The 14,393-nt window shown below is 48.9% G+C and overlaps 1 protein-coding gene across 50 annotated transcripts in view; it reads left to right on the top strand.

The window, feature by feature from the left end:
* NCOR2 (nuclear receptor corepressor 2) overlaps positions 1 to 14,393 on the top strand; it is a 354,299-nt gene that overhangs the window by 287,314 nt on the left and 52,592 nt on the right. For 49 of the 50 annotated variants that reach the window (XM_083716710.1, XM_083716707.1, XM_083716703.1 and 46 more), the window contains 6 exons: positions 1,317 to 1,437; positions 2,751 to 2,979; positions 10,785 to 10,946; positions 12,509 to 12,645; positions 13,820 to 13,925; positions 14,141 to 14,245. In XM_083716710.1, the coding sequence (XP_083572836.1) occupies positions 1,317 to 1,437; positions 2,751 to 2,979; positions 10,785 to 10,946; positions 12,509 to 12,645; positions 13,820 to 13,925; positions 14,141 to 14,245 (860 nt within the window). The remainder of the gene's footprint in view (positions 1 to 1,316; positions 1,438 to 2,750; positions 2,980 to 10,784; positions 10,947 to 12,508; positions 12,646 to 13,819; positions 13,926 to 14,140; positions 14,246 to 14,393) is intronic. The other variant, XM_083716714.1, reaches the window with a different exon arrangement.

Genomic DNA, 14,393 nt, shown 5'->3' with positions numbered 1-14,393 from the left:
TTTAGAACTGCGTGGAACCAACAGAGTTGTCCCAATTCCCACAAGTCAAGCTTTGAAAGGTGGGGCAAGGCAAGCTTGCTTGCAGGACCCTAGAGCCTTGCGAGACTGCTGAGCATGCAGCCGCTCACTGTGTCAGGGGTGATGGTCTGTTGCTGGCAACAAGAGTACCACCCTCCCCTTCGGACCTTGGTTCTTCCAGCCCTCATGGTTGATTGACACCCTCCCTGGATTCCATTGCTGTGCTCCTCTTCCTTGGGATGGAAGAGGAGAGGTGGGAGTCCTGCTTACCCATACAGAGCAGTTATATCCTGGAAAAGGGAATCAGCCTCTTTCTTTACTCAGAGTGAGGTATGGGCAGGTGATATAATCATAGAATTGTAGAGTTGGAAGCAACTACGAGGGTCCTCTAGTCCAACCCACAGGAATGCAAGAATCCTGTCCACAGTCATCCCTAGGTGAGCTCAAACCACCAGCCTTCTGACTCATTGTGGCACCTGCTCTGAAGAACCAGATAGTAGCTGGGTAGGTGAGTGATGGCAAGGCAAGGAAGTGGCCCTTTTTGCTGCCACATTGTACTGCTGCCTCATGTTTAGCTTGTGGTCTACTGACACGTCTACTGCTGTTCTTCCTACCTAAATGCAAAAATTTACACTTAATCTCTGCTGGCATTCATTTTGTTCATTTTGGCCAAGTTCTCTGTTCTGTCAGTATCATCTTGGATCCTGTTTCTGTTGGCTTAAGATATCAGCAACTCAGCAACTCCTCTGCTCCTCTAGTCAGTCATTTCTAGAGCTGCTTTGCAGCATCAGGCCCAGGACAGAACCCTGGGGTACCACATGTTCAGGTTGACAAGAAGCTGCTGGTAAGTACATTTTAGGTGCAGTTCATCAGCCAGCTGCAAAACCACTGAACTGTACCATTATCTAGCTCGCATGTTACCAGCTTCCCAACAGAAATATCACAGGGTGCACATGGACACCTGGAAGGGGTTGGCAGATGGAGGTGGAGCAGGTGCCTGATGGTTGCAGAAGGCTGCTCTTGGGATTGGTCTAGATCGGGGTAGCCCAGTGTAATGCCTCCAGGTGTCTTTGGACTCTGGCTCCCTTAATCCTCAGCCATCATAACCAATGGTCAGGGGTGAGACGAATTGTTATACAAAACCATGTACAGAGATACAGATTAGCCATCTCTGACCCCTGAACTGATTGCTTGCTTTAGAAAACAGACTGTGGGGTCACAGTTTCCCTATCCTTGGCATGGGATTCCTGACATAGCAGTAGCCGTTCTTAACTGCAGTGCTTTGTGTTTCCACGCAGGCTGATCTCTTCCCGGCCCAGCCTCCTCAAGGCAACTAATGACACCCGGCTCAGCTCCTCGCCTCAGAAGCCACTGGACTTGAAACAGCTGAAGCAAAGAGCTGCTGCCATTCCGCCCATTGTGAGTAGTGGCTCCCAAACCAGCTCCAACACCTTCCTCAAAACAATTTGTCTTTTTGCTCCCGGGGCTTTGGGGAGGGGGTGACCCCTGCAAGACTGTGCTTGGTAGGAATATTTTGCATGGACCATTCAGCTCCCCCAAGTGACAGTGAGTTAGCCCCAAGGCTGAAGGGCACCTGCCATTTGTTGTGCTTTTAGTCAGGCAATCAGCAGGTTGTATCACACAGTTCAGAGCTGGGGAACCTCAGACCGAGGAGCTGGGTCTGACCCTCCAAGTCTCTCAGTTCTGGCTCCTGAATGCTTATTTTTTAATGTAAGACATTTATATATAGCTTAATCATTCCTATTTCTAAGTGGCATACATAAAATCAAACCACAGAAAATAGGACAATAAAAAATATTTTTCATAGAACCAAATACTACCTCAAAATGTTTGCTGGAACAAGAAAATCCTAGTCATGCACCTGAAATTCAGCAAAAAGGATGCCCATCTCATCTCAGTTAGGCTCATTCCATAGGCTGCAGCCCGCTACAGTTAATGCACAGCTCCTAGCAGTTACGAGACATGCATCTGAGCCACGGGGGACCACTAGCAGAGACCACCCCAGAGATAGCAGGGATCAGGTTGGGATATAAGGGATCAGGAGGTCCTTGATACCCTGGACCCAAGTTGTTTACAAGGGCATTGGAAATTAATATAAGACTCGAACTTACAGTAACTCAGTATCATATGGCAGCCAATGCAAGCTTTTAAAGAGTGGATGTTCTGTGCTGGTGGTAGTCTGCCCCTACCAGCAGTGCAGTTACAGCATTTTGCACCAGCTGAATCAGACGCACACAGATGCAGAAATCAAGTCTTGCAGGGTGCCGATCTTTCCCTGCCCCAGCCCTTCAATTAACTATGCCAATGCCTCTTGTTTGACGAGATGGGGAGAGACAAGTGTAGTTCTAAACCTCTGACATTTGCATGGCTGGAATGTCACCTGCTGTAGAAAGGTAAGAGTCATATTCATTGCCCTGGCCACTTTTGCCTCTGGCCCTGCTCACCCCAGCATGTGGCTCCCAGAGGGAAATGCGGCCCTTGGTTTAAAAATGATTCCCATGCTGTTCCAGTTTCTCTTTCCTGTTCCCCAGAATGAGGGAAAAGTCAGGGGCTTAGTGAGGATGAACTAGCTTTTGAAAACCTCTCTGCAGAGGAGCTGAAGTGTGGCATTCATCCATGCCCCATGGAGTGTGCATGCATGTATGTGTTTGTACACACCAGCTGCAAATGGCAGGATTCATCCACTTTTTCTCTTCTTCCCTTCCCTGCAGATTTCAGAAGGTTTACAGGAGGGAGTTCTGCAGAGCGGAAGCCTGAAGTCTCAGGTGCCTCATCACGCTTTGGCCCTTTACCAGCAGCAAATCACCATGGTCCACGAATCTGCCCACGAGGACTCTGCACAGAGTAAGCAGCTGCAGCTGCAGCCAGCTGAGAAGGACCCCCCGCTGAGCAGCAGCCCCAGGGCCCAGAGCAGGAGCCCAGCTGTGGTTGATAAAGAAGGTGTGTGGGTGTTTGGGGTCCGGGGAGGCAATGGTCACAGAAGTGCAGGTGAGGGTGGAGATTAGCCCCCCCATGCCAACCTCATGGGCTCTTGGGAAGCTTTCTCTGCCTCCCTTTTTCTGTCTTTCTCTCCACAGAGTCAGGCAGGCATGGCTAATTAGAGGGAACATCGTGTCTCGCTCTGCCTGATCAAATGCCAAGAGGCGGGAGATCCCTCTTACTAATGTCCCCGGCCGTTGCGTTTGGAAGCGGGGCAAGGAGATCTGGAACAGGGCCAGGGCTGTGGGGCGAGCTACTCCCCACTGCCTTCAGAAGGCTTTTAGTGTTCTTGGAGAATCAATGCTAATGCCCTGACTGGAAGGGCAAGGCTTCCTGTAAAAGATTCTCTGCTGCATTCAGGATGGAAATGGCTGGGGCACCTAATGGGCAGTTTGTAGCTTTCTCCCCCTTCTCTGTGCCTCCCTGGTATTGATTGGCAAAACACTTGAGGAGGCACTGCAATTGGTCACCTCATAATGCATGTCTAAGAATCCTTCCGCTGCTGGGTGGCTCCCTTCTGTGCTAAGAGAGAGTGGCGCTTACTGGGCCTCTGCCTTTTTGCATACGGACATTGCCTTATACTGAGTCAGACCATTGTTGCCTCTAGATCAGTATTGCCTACACTGACCGGCAGCAGCTCCCCAAGATCTCAGGGAGGGTTCTCTCCCAATTCTGCTTGGAGATGCCAGGGATTGAACCTTCTGCATTCGAAGTGGATGTTCTACCCCTGAGCTATGGTATATTATCTTTAGGGACACAAACATGTTTTTTTTTTGGGGGGGGGGTGAGTAGCAGAGGAAGTCCTTGTCAGGAGGCACTCCATCCTGCCATGTGAAGTGTTTACTTATGAGAAGATTCGCCAGCAGGGAGGTCTCCAGCTTGCACATGAAGCTGCCATAGACTGAGTTGGACCGCTTGCCAGTCTGCCACTTTCCAAGGCTGATTTATTTAAAGATTTTTTTATCCAGTTCTGCAATAAGAAAAATAAAACCAAAAGCCATAGCGCAGCTTACAAATTGCTGCAAACAAGGCAGCTCCTGCCCTCAGGTTTGCATTCTATATGAAGACATGACACAAGAGGAAAAGGCATTGGGAGGGAGGAGGGAACAAGAAAAGTTGGGTGCAGTGTCTTAGTCACAAGGTGGAAAGAGACAGAAGAGCCAAAAACTGCTGGTCTCTGAGCCGCAGCAGTGGAGTTGGCCCAGCTCCCCTCGGCTGAGAAATCTCAAGCAAAAGTCTTTGCATGCCCTTTAAAGTGGGGATGCTGAGGTTTGCAGCTGAGTCCTCCTCCATGCGGGGCAGGTGCTCTTCTTGCTGAACCTGCTCTGCAGGGAGATGGGCTGCATTCCTTGGGGTGTCTAACTGGGAAGGAGTGTAGCTCCCTGGCAGAGCTTCTGCTTTGCATGCAGAAGGTCCCAGGTTCAATTACCAACATCTCCAGGTAGGGCAGGGAGAGAACCCACCTGAAGCCCCGGAGAAGTCAGTGTAAACAATGCTGAGCCAGCTGGACTAGCGGTCAGGCTGGGTATTGGTTAGCCATGTTTCCTAGGTCTGTCGAGACATAATATCTGGGGAAGTGAGACCCATTTTAAATGAAGAACTTTCAACACAAGAAAACTCAGCAAAGGAGCACTAACAGGTGACTCCACCCAAGATGTCGTGCAAACTGCACTTACTTACCTGGTACAAACACATTCTACTAGCCAGGACTTTCTCACCCTGCTCATGTCCTTGACCCTTACCTGGTGCTGTTCCTTGCATTTGACCTCAACCAGTATGTCATTAGTTCTTTTATCCCTCCAGCAGAATTGGAGAGTTGGAAGCGACTCTGATTGTCATCTAGACCAATCCCCTGGAATGCAGAAATCTCAACTGATTCCAGACAATGCAGGGACAGACAGATGCGATGAGACACAAAAGCAAGACAAATGCCATATACTAAATCAGCAAGTGCAGTCCTGTTTAGTTTTACGTGGTCTCTCCCCCCACCAATTTTCTTGCTATCATTCCCTTCTTAAAGAATTTAGAATACCCTTTTTCTGGCTGGGAGGGAATTGCATACAGGGAATGAAGTTCCTTAGACCAGAGCAGTAAGGTAATGAGATGCGTCATCCTCACGCAGGAGGGCACGTGCTGTCTTGGCAAAGGGACTATACTTTCAGGCAATGGGAGTTCATTGTTTCAATTCTCCCAGGTTGAATAGGAGGATTTCACCCCCCAAAAAAAGTCAAATATGGTGGCGGGAGGAGGGATCTCCTCCACTCCCACCCGTGAAGAACAGAGCCAGCTAAACCGGCCCAAACATCCAGAGCAACATCACGACCTGAGTGAGGGGTTCCCTGTCCTGCAGGTCTTTTGGCTGAACCATTGTCAGCTAGGAGCTGCTCTAGCCAAAGCATTTGCACACACACTGCCGCCTCCTCCTCCTCCTCTGGCATGAAGGCCTTTTTCTGGTTTGGCGGACGGGAGCGCTGCCCATTTGGCTCTCATTTCTCCCTCAGATGGTTCCCGTTTTTTTTCTCTCCCTGCATTTTGCTTTTTGTTTTTGTATGGGGAAGCCAAGCAGAGGAGGCGAGAGCAAGGGGTGGGAGGGGATGGGAGGGAAGAGTGTGCGAATGTGGGGTTGTTGCCGTTTTCTTTCCTTTTCTCTTGGCAGCTTTGGAGCTAGCAATATGTTTCCTATTGATTTAGCCACCCTTTTTAGCTTGGCCTTTTGAGGGCCAGTTGAAAGCCAAGAGCATGCATTTGGATGACGGATAGTATAAACGATGTCTCTCTTGCTCCAATTTCCAGGGCCTTGATAAATGGTAATAGTAACTCTCTTTCTAGGGATAAGAGCTGTTCTATCAAAAAGACCCTGAGTTATAGCCCCCCTTTAATATAGGTTGCGGCATGGCAGGAGGAGGTCAAAATAAAGCATTCGTACTTTAGACTTCAAAGCGTTTCCACCCTCAGCTGGAGGTGGAATAGCTTTCCAGATATACACAGCACACGTCTTTCCTTTGCACGAGGCTGAAGATCCATTGCAAATAACGTATGTTGGATATTGCAGCCAGTGGACTTATACCAGGATCCAGCAATTTTCTGGGCCTCTGTCGTTTCCCATTAGGAATTTCCCCTGCCATTTCCCCTGTTGCACCAGACACTCAGTGATAGAAATAAAAGCACATGTTGTCCCAGCTCCCGCACAGGCTTCCTGGCTTCCGCTGCTGTGGGAGAAACAGCAACAGCACTCTATGCCGAGCGATCTAAAGCTCAGTAGCTGAGCTCACACTTAGGGGGAAAAAGGAGGCTGCCCTACCTTGAGTCAGCCCAGCCTGCCATCTTGCTCAGCATTGTCTATACCAGCCTTTCTCAACCTTGGATCCACAGCTGTTGTTGGACTACAACTTCCACCATCCCTTGTGAGAAGGGCCAGCCGTCAGGGATGATGGGAATTGCTGGGGACCCAAGGTTGGAAAGGCTGGTCCACCCTGGCAGAAGATCTCCCTGGTTTCAGGAAGGGGATATTCCCAGCCCAACCTGCAGATGCTCTGCCACTGAGCTACAGCCCTTCTCACGGAAGAGGTTCCAGGTTCAGCTCCCAACATCTCCATCTGAAAGAATCTTGGGCTGCAAGGCTGGGAAGGAGAGGTCTCTGCCTAAGAATGTGGAGCAGCCTTTGTCAACCTGCTGCCCTCCAGGTGTTGTCTGACTCCAACTCCCATCATCCCTGGGGGCACCCTATTGGAGAAGGCTGCCCTGGAGAGCCACTTCCAATATGTTCTGGGCTAAGTGGAGCAGTGGTCTGACGTAGACTCCTCCAGACAACCCGTTCATTAAACCTTCATCCTAATTTGCTTGCACAAAGCTTACACAGAATTTAGGCGCCATCCAGTCTTCATTGAGCTTTTCTTATTATTTATTTACAAAGCTGTCATAAAACAAAAGAGTGATCCACCCCATTCGGCATGCAGGATGTTTAAAGTGGATTTGTTGCACTAGGGGCAACAGAATGCTTCTTAATTGGTTTTAATTGCAAACCTAAAGTCCCAATATGTCGGTGTGATTGAATCCCTCCCACAAAGTATTGACAGTCTGGAGACACCCATAGTGCAGTGCACTGTTTCTCAAACTTGGGTCCCCAGCTGCTGTTGGACTACAACTCCCATCACCCCTGACCCCGGGTCCTGCTAGCTAGGGATGAAACATCTGATCAGTGGTTGTGGGGCCTTTGCTGCCCCTGCACGTGGCACTCCCCCCCCCCCACTCTCACTTGCCTGACAATCTCAGGATTCACCCGAATGCATGTGGAGCTCTTCGTGGACAATAAAGTGCTGTAGAAATGCCAAGAGTTGTCTCCAACTAAGTTCTACTCAGAGCAGACCTAGTATAATTAATGGACCCAAGTTATTCATGTTCATTCATTTCAATGGGTTTACTGAGTAGGAACAACATGGGCTGCAACCCTAAATATTTTGCTTGGATTACACAAGATGGTGACAAACACAGGTTTGCTAAATTAAAAAGAAAACTATTCAAAACAAGTGTTAAATAAATGCCAACTGTTTCTTTGAAGAACAGCGGTGGCCCCGCACTCACCCTATTCATGGGGCCATAGCCGAGCTTTTGTATAAATCTTTTTTTGGCGTATTGCTTCCCCATTTTGTCAAGGTACCTCCGCCTTGCTAGCTGTGGGGCAGCCGCCTTCCCTTTGTTGCAAAGGCCCTCCAAAGGGCTGCAATTCCTGCACCCGGGTTCCGTGCATAGCCTTGGCTGTCCCTGTGGGAGAGACAAAGAGAGTGCAGTGAGGGGAGAGTTGAAGTCTGGGAGGAGCACAGAGAATTACCAAGGAAAATGTGCACCAGCCGTTGAAGAGCCAGAGGCCTCTGTGCTGCTGTCTGCCTCCAAGCCTCACCCTTTGATGCTGACGTGTCTCCCGTCTGCTTCATGCCATCCTTTGAAGGTGGAGATAAAAACCATCTTTCACATCTTAAATCAAGAAAGCCAGAAAGTGGGGGGTGGCGACATGGATGCAATTTAGTCTCCTGGTTCTCAAAAGCATGAGGTAGACTTTCCAGGGAGAAGCGTGAGGAGCTATTCCTATATAACACACAAGCATTTCAGGACAGTAAACCCCATTGCTTTGCATCTCCCTTCCCAGCAGAGCACATAGTCCCCTCAAGGGTGCAGCATCCAACACGGTGAGGCTTGGCTGGGAGAATTTTCCATGCCCATTCCTTCCATTGTCTGTCCGGATGCTGGGGTCACATCAAAGCATGGGGGGGGGTGTTTCACATAGACCTCCCTCTTGGCTCTTTCCAGGGTCGAAGCCCTGGCACTGTGAGGGCCCACGCAGAGGCCCTAGGCTCATCTCTGCCCCCCTCAAAAAAGTCCTTGGTTGAACAGGTCATTTTCAGTCCCTCAGTATCCATCTCACCTCTGGCGTAACTCCAAACAGTCCCCATCTGCATTGCTAGCAGTTTGAGCAAGTAAAAGAAGACTTTAGAGTCACACAAGTCCCTTCGTACGTGTTTTCACAGGGACAGCGGATGCTGCTCCTTTTTTATTGGGCTTTTGCTTTTCTCGAGGGACCTGCTCTGTAGACATAAAGTGCTGTGAAGGTCTTGGCAATCCTCATCTCTCCATTGGTCTCAGATATTAGTTGTGCTTGGAAGGAACTTAAGGGCATTTGTTTGTTGGCTTGTGGGCCTCTCAGTAAAGTTGTTTTTACGTAACTAAAGGCAAACAGATAATTTGTTCATTCATTCCTTTCGGGGGACGGCCATAGCTCAGTAGTAAAGCACCTGTTTTGCATGCAGAAGGTCCCAGTTTCAATCCCTGGCATCTCCAGGTAGGTCTGGGAGGGACCCTGGCCTGAAACTCTCTAGGCCAGGCAGGCTGGGGTGGGCCAAATGCAGCTCCTTGGGCTTCTCTCTGGCCCTGCATCCTCTCCCCAAGCCAGTCCCCTTCTCCCCAGGCCATGCCTCACACTGCTCTCCTCTTCACCCTCCTTGCAATCTTCTTGCCTGGCTGGAGTGTGTTCTTCTGTGGCAATGCCTTTTGCTTGCCTGGAGAGAGGATGGAGAGGCTCCACGGCGGGAATGTAGCCTACTGCACAAAGGGAAAAGTCACATCCATTGCTCTGCCCATGTCTGCCATTGGCATATGCCCCCCACCCCGGCAATGACAAGGGAATGTGACCATCGAGTTGAAAAAGGTCCCCACACATCCCAGTGTAGGCAAGAGTGAGCTAGATGGCACAATGTTCTGACTTGGGAAAAAGCAACTTGGTTTATTTATTTTTAACTCAACGGTTTATAGTCCCTGCTTAAGTGCAAACACCCATCAGGGTGGGCTAGCAGTAACAGCAGAGACAAATAAATCCAGAATAAAACAAATAAAGGCAACAGATTTAAAAGCAGAGCAGCAGATAGAATCAGCTTTGGGTAACGTTTAACCAGGCTTATTCTTAAACAGTTGTGTACTGTGTATGTAGGAGGCGTACATTCCTGACAGGAGAACCATGTTCAGCCCAGCCATGCTGTCTTGAGGTCCTTGCCTCTGTGCTGGGCAGAGGCCTGACGAAGCCGCCCTTGCAGAGGGAACAGGAAGCTGCTGACTCCAGATGTTGTTGGACTCGCAGCTCCTAGCGCCCCTGACTTGGCCATGCTGGCTGGAGGGCGCTGGAGCCCAAGAGCTGGGTCCCATGTCCTCTCCCCCCCCCCCCACAGTGCTTGGAAGGAACAGGTTCAGTTTAATGAAGTTCACTGAATTAGTTCAAAAACATCCAAGCTGCACCCGAGAGTAGTTTCCATAATCGCCAGGCAAACTGAATGTGAATTAAGTTTGGTTTGGGGTAGAACTTTGAACAGTTTCTCATTTGTCTTCATTCTCTTAAATGTGCTTTTTGGACTTTAGTGCCTTTGGGCCTTTAAGGCTAAGAATCGTAATTAAACTTCCACTCTGTGTGTGTGCTTTGATGTACTCTTAGCCTTCTTAAGTACATTGTGTACTTCATCACAGTAGCTTTTAACATTCTGAATGCTGGGGGGGGGGGAGAATAATTTGCATGAACTTGAACTGAACAAGTTAGTTTTGCAACTAGTTTGGGTTTGTTTGTCTTTTTCTAGACTGCTTTGAGAGCCCCTTTGGCTTAAATAGGGACAAGGTCTAAATGACTCAAATAAATAAATAAAGTTTCTGATGAGGGTACACCAGAGATTGGTTGCCACCAGAAGATAAGACCCTTTCCTACCTGCTCTTCCTCCGCAAGGTGTCCTTCGGATTGTAGCATACGAGAGTTGCTTATTGTTGTTATTCTCCCCGCCCCCCACTGAGCTTTTCGTAACTCAAAACTCTTCAGATCATCCCACAAAGGTTTTACAAGATTAGTTAGATTGAGAGAGAATAATTAGCCGCAGTTCATATGGACTTGTGTGAAACTTGATTTCTTTGAATTGTGATTGATAGCTGCATATATGCTCAGGTCCCACTGCAAAGCACTGTGTTTCAAGCAATGCAGGATAGCAATACGAACGGCTCTCTCTTTGCTGCTACACATGCAGTGGCCCATCTGCGCCTGGAAGTTGTTGCTTGATTTTGCAGCGATCACTTGACCAATGTGTGTGTGTGAAACAGCCTGATTGTCCGCACAAGGTCAGTCATTGAGCATCATTGCTGAATGGGGATTTGCATATGGATGTCCTGCAGCCAAACCCAGTGTTTTGTCTAGTTGGGGTTCCTTTCTGACTGATGATTTGCTGTCCCTTTGTTTTCTCTTGCAGAGAAACCAGTGCATTTCACCTCCCTCCCGGAGGGGCCAAAGCTGGTTGGAGAGCCCTCCATCACAACCTGCTGGCCTCCGGTGCTTCCCTACCAAGGCTCAAGGGATCTGATCCGAACCTCTCCACACACTGAGCCTCACGTGTTTCAGTATAATCCTCCAGGTGAGAGAGGTTCAATCAGGTTTCCGTTGCATTGTTGTTAAATTTGAATACTATCATGTACTGGCTGGATGCAGAGGAATGGTGGGAGGCAGCAGCTAGAGAACCCCCAAGGAAGGAAGGCCCAGAGCCTGGGGATTAGTGGGCAGTGAGTGGTCACAGGGAGAAGAGGGAGAAGACTGTGGCAGGGGGGCGGGAGAGAGGTATTGGAAGCTGGGAGGGTCTGTGTCAGAGAGCAGCCAAGAATCAGAGGCAGAAGCTGAAACAGGACAGTGGGATGAGGAAGTCAGGCTGGTGAGGACGCACGGGTTTCTTCCCCTCCTGCTGCAACGGAGAGGCATGAAGCAGGAGGAGCAAAGGCAGACATGCAGGCACAGTCTCAGATTGCTTGGGAAAACCCTGGAGATGAGGAAACATAGCTGTGGGAAGGCAGCGACCTTCAGTCTCCACAACTGCTTCACAGGGGCAAGACCTACCAGAGAAGAATTGCTGTGCTCATTAGGCCTGACAGCTCTGAGCGCATCCTGATTTCTTCTAACAGAGAGTTAACTTCACTTACTCTGAGTGATTTATTGCTGGCTCACTCCTGACATATACTTTCCTTCATCCAGGGCAGTTCACACCATAAACACACAAGATAAAAAAGACATAATAAAAACAATAATAAAAACCAATAACCCCCTCCCACAGAACATTTAAAAGGGTATCGGGTTATTGCTGTGATCCAAGGATCACAGGAGACTTTATAAAAACCACAAACATTTATAACATAACAACAAACAAAATAATAACACCCCCCCCCCACACACACATGCAGTTTAAAAGTCATAGGTTATTTAGTTAGCCAAAGGCCTGGGAGAAGAGGAATGTTTTTTTGCCTGACACCTAGAGGTATATAATGAAGGTACCAAGCAAGCCTCCCTGGGGAGAGCATTCCACAAGTGGGGAGCCACCGCAGAAAAGGCTTGTTCTCGTGCTGTCATTCTCCGGACCTCTTGCAGAGGAGGCACACAAAGAAGAGCCTCAGATGTTGATTGCAGGGTCCAGGTTGGTTCATATGGGGAAAGGGGTCCTTGAGGTCCTTGCACTCTGAAGTGGGCTTGCTTTGCTGGTGGGAACAACCTGATGCAGGTAGCAGTTGCCACCATGAGCCCCCCTGGAAAGCAGCTTTCATAATCTGTTGCTTATGAGCTTTCCATGAGAGACATTCTGTCCCACCGTTCTTGGAAACTCAGTGCTTGTAGGCACAGGGCCCCATGGCGGCAGCACTAGGAACTTGGGAAGCTGCCTTGTACCAGGTCAGACCATTAATCTGTCTAGTACAGTATTGTCTACAATGACTCTCACTGCAGTTGCCCCTTATGGGGATCAAACCTGCAACCTTGGCGTTATCAACACCACACTCTAACCAGCTGAGCTAGTCTTATCACACATACAGACACCTCTCCCCGCCCCAACTGGAAGTTTGAGACAACAAGTGAAGCAATCTTTCTTTAAAAATAAAAATTCGAAATTATAAATACTCTTGCTTTTTTCCTTGCTTTTTTATTTATTTTTGTATGCAGGTCACTCAATCTCCTTAAACATGCATGAAGGTTCTCGGCCGGGCTTCCAGAGATTGTCCGCCATCTCCAACCCTCCCCCTCTCATCTCTACCAAGCATCCTTCTGTTCTTGAAAGGCCCCTTGGCTCTATTTCCCAGGTAAAGGCTCAGGTGTCAGGGCATGTGGAAGACATTCCTTTTGCTAGGCAGGTCCTTTCGTGGCAGCTCTGATCTTTACAGATTCTCCCAGACAAAGAGTATCAGCGGGGGGGGGGGGGGTAGTGGTGTAAGAGACTAAGTGTCATCTGTGTATGTACAGCACCTTGCAGAACTTCATAGGGGGAAATTAGACAGGTCCCTGCCCCCAAGCAGCTTCCAGTTTGAAACAGACAGTGAGGAAAGCAACAGGGATTGGAAGGAGGGAGAGACTAAGGGAGGTTAGCATGAATCTGGACAGACATTGTTGCCATGTATTTACATCCTTGGTTGCATTTAGGAATATGGATTAAAAGTATAAGCGGGGGCGGGGGAGGTTTCCCCTCACATTGTGCTTCCCAGACCAACAGTTGTCCATGAGGTTCCTTTAGGAGGTCTGCAGTGTGTCTGTCAATTTGTGACTGAAAACAAGAAGCAGCGCATTCATTGCATTAAACATTCTCATTGATCTTTAATTGTGTGTTTTCTACTTCTTTTATTGTTTAGATTGCATTTTATTGTACTGCAGTTTGAATCCTGCAGAATGCAATAACATTTCCCGCTTTTCCCAGGCAGAGGTCTGTGCTTTTAATGTTCCATGTCCAAGCGTTTTTATTCTGTTTTGGGTTTTCTGCACCAAGGGTTCCCCACAAAAATCCATTCTTTAAAGCTGAATCGGAACAAACATCAATTTGGGTTTTCCATGGTTGTTTCCTCCAAATGAGCTTTAAAGAGCAAGTTTTTCCAGAGCAAAAAAAGGCTCATTGACCTGTAGCTTTGTATTGTGGACCGTGCCTGCAAAGAGTGGAGGAAAGGTAAGTGTGAATAAGCCCTAAATGGTCCACCGAAACCCATAATCAGTTTTCAGGTGACTGTGGGAAAATGCTTGTGCAAACAGTAGTATAAACTAAAGGCTGCCTGGACTGTTTCCTGTGGTTGGCTTTATCCTTGCCCTCAATCCTTGTCCCATCAGTCCTCCATTGCCTCTATGCAGAACCTAGCACCCTCTTTCCATGAATGAAATATCAAACTGCAGCAGTAATGACTTATTTCAGAAGGTGTGACAGCAGAGCTACTTTGGTACTTGCACCTGTCGCTCTTGTTCCCCTGTAACAACACCCTTTGATGTGCCTTTCAGGGGGTGCCTATCCAGCTCCACACTCCATTCAGCTCTGAGCATGCAAAGGTCCCCATTGGCTCCATCGGCATGGGCCTTCCTCTGACTGTGGACCCCAAGAAGCTGGGTAAGACGCCATAACATTCCCCATTCTCTTGGACTGCAGGGGTGGGGCATGCAGATGTCGGCACCAGAGCCACAGCTGGCAGCTGGAAGAGAGACTTCACAGTTAATGAATATTGAGAAATTATGGCAGGAAGCAGCCTGACAGCTGCCCCCACCCCCAGTCCACTCCTCTTCTGGCACTGTAACATGGCTGCATGATATGTTAATGTTTTCTAGTGCCTTTCCCTGGAGTGAAGCAGGAGCAGCTCTCTCCGCGGAGCCAGGCTGGCCAACCAGAAAGCTTAGTCGTGCAGACGTCGCAGGAGAACTCCGTCCTTCGGGGTGAGGCAGTGGCACTGTGCCGCCTGAGGTTCTTATTCCCTGGGCGGGGGATCACTTGCAGCGTTCCCTCTCTGAAGCTGCCATGTACAGTCTTGAGAGTTGCATCCCAGCATTTTTGATGGCGTTGCACAGGATTCTTGGAAACATA

Source organism: Podarcis gaigeae (genome assembly GCF_964106915.1).
Source record: "Podarcis gaigeae genome assembly, chromosome: 16".
Lineage (NCBI taxonomy): Eukaryota > Metazoa > Chordata > Lepidosauria > Squamata > Lacertidae > Podarcis > Podarcis gaigeae.
Note: the sequence above shows the minus strand (reverse complement) of the source record. Positions and strands in the feature narration are given on the sequence as shown.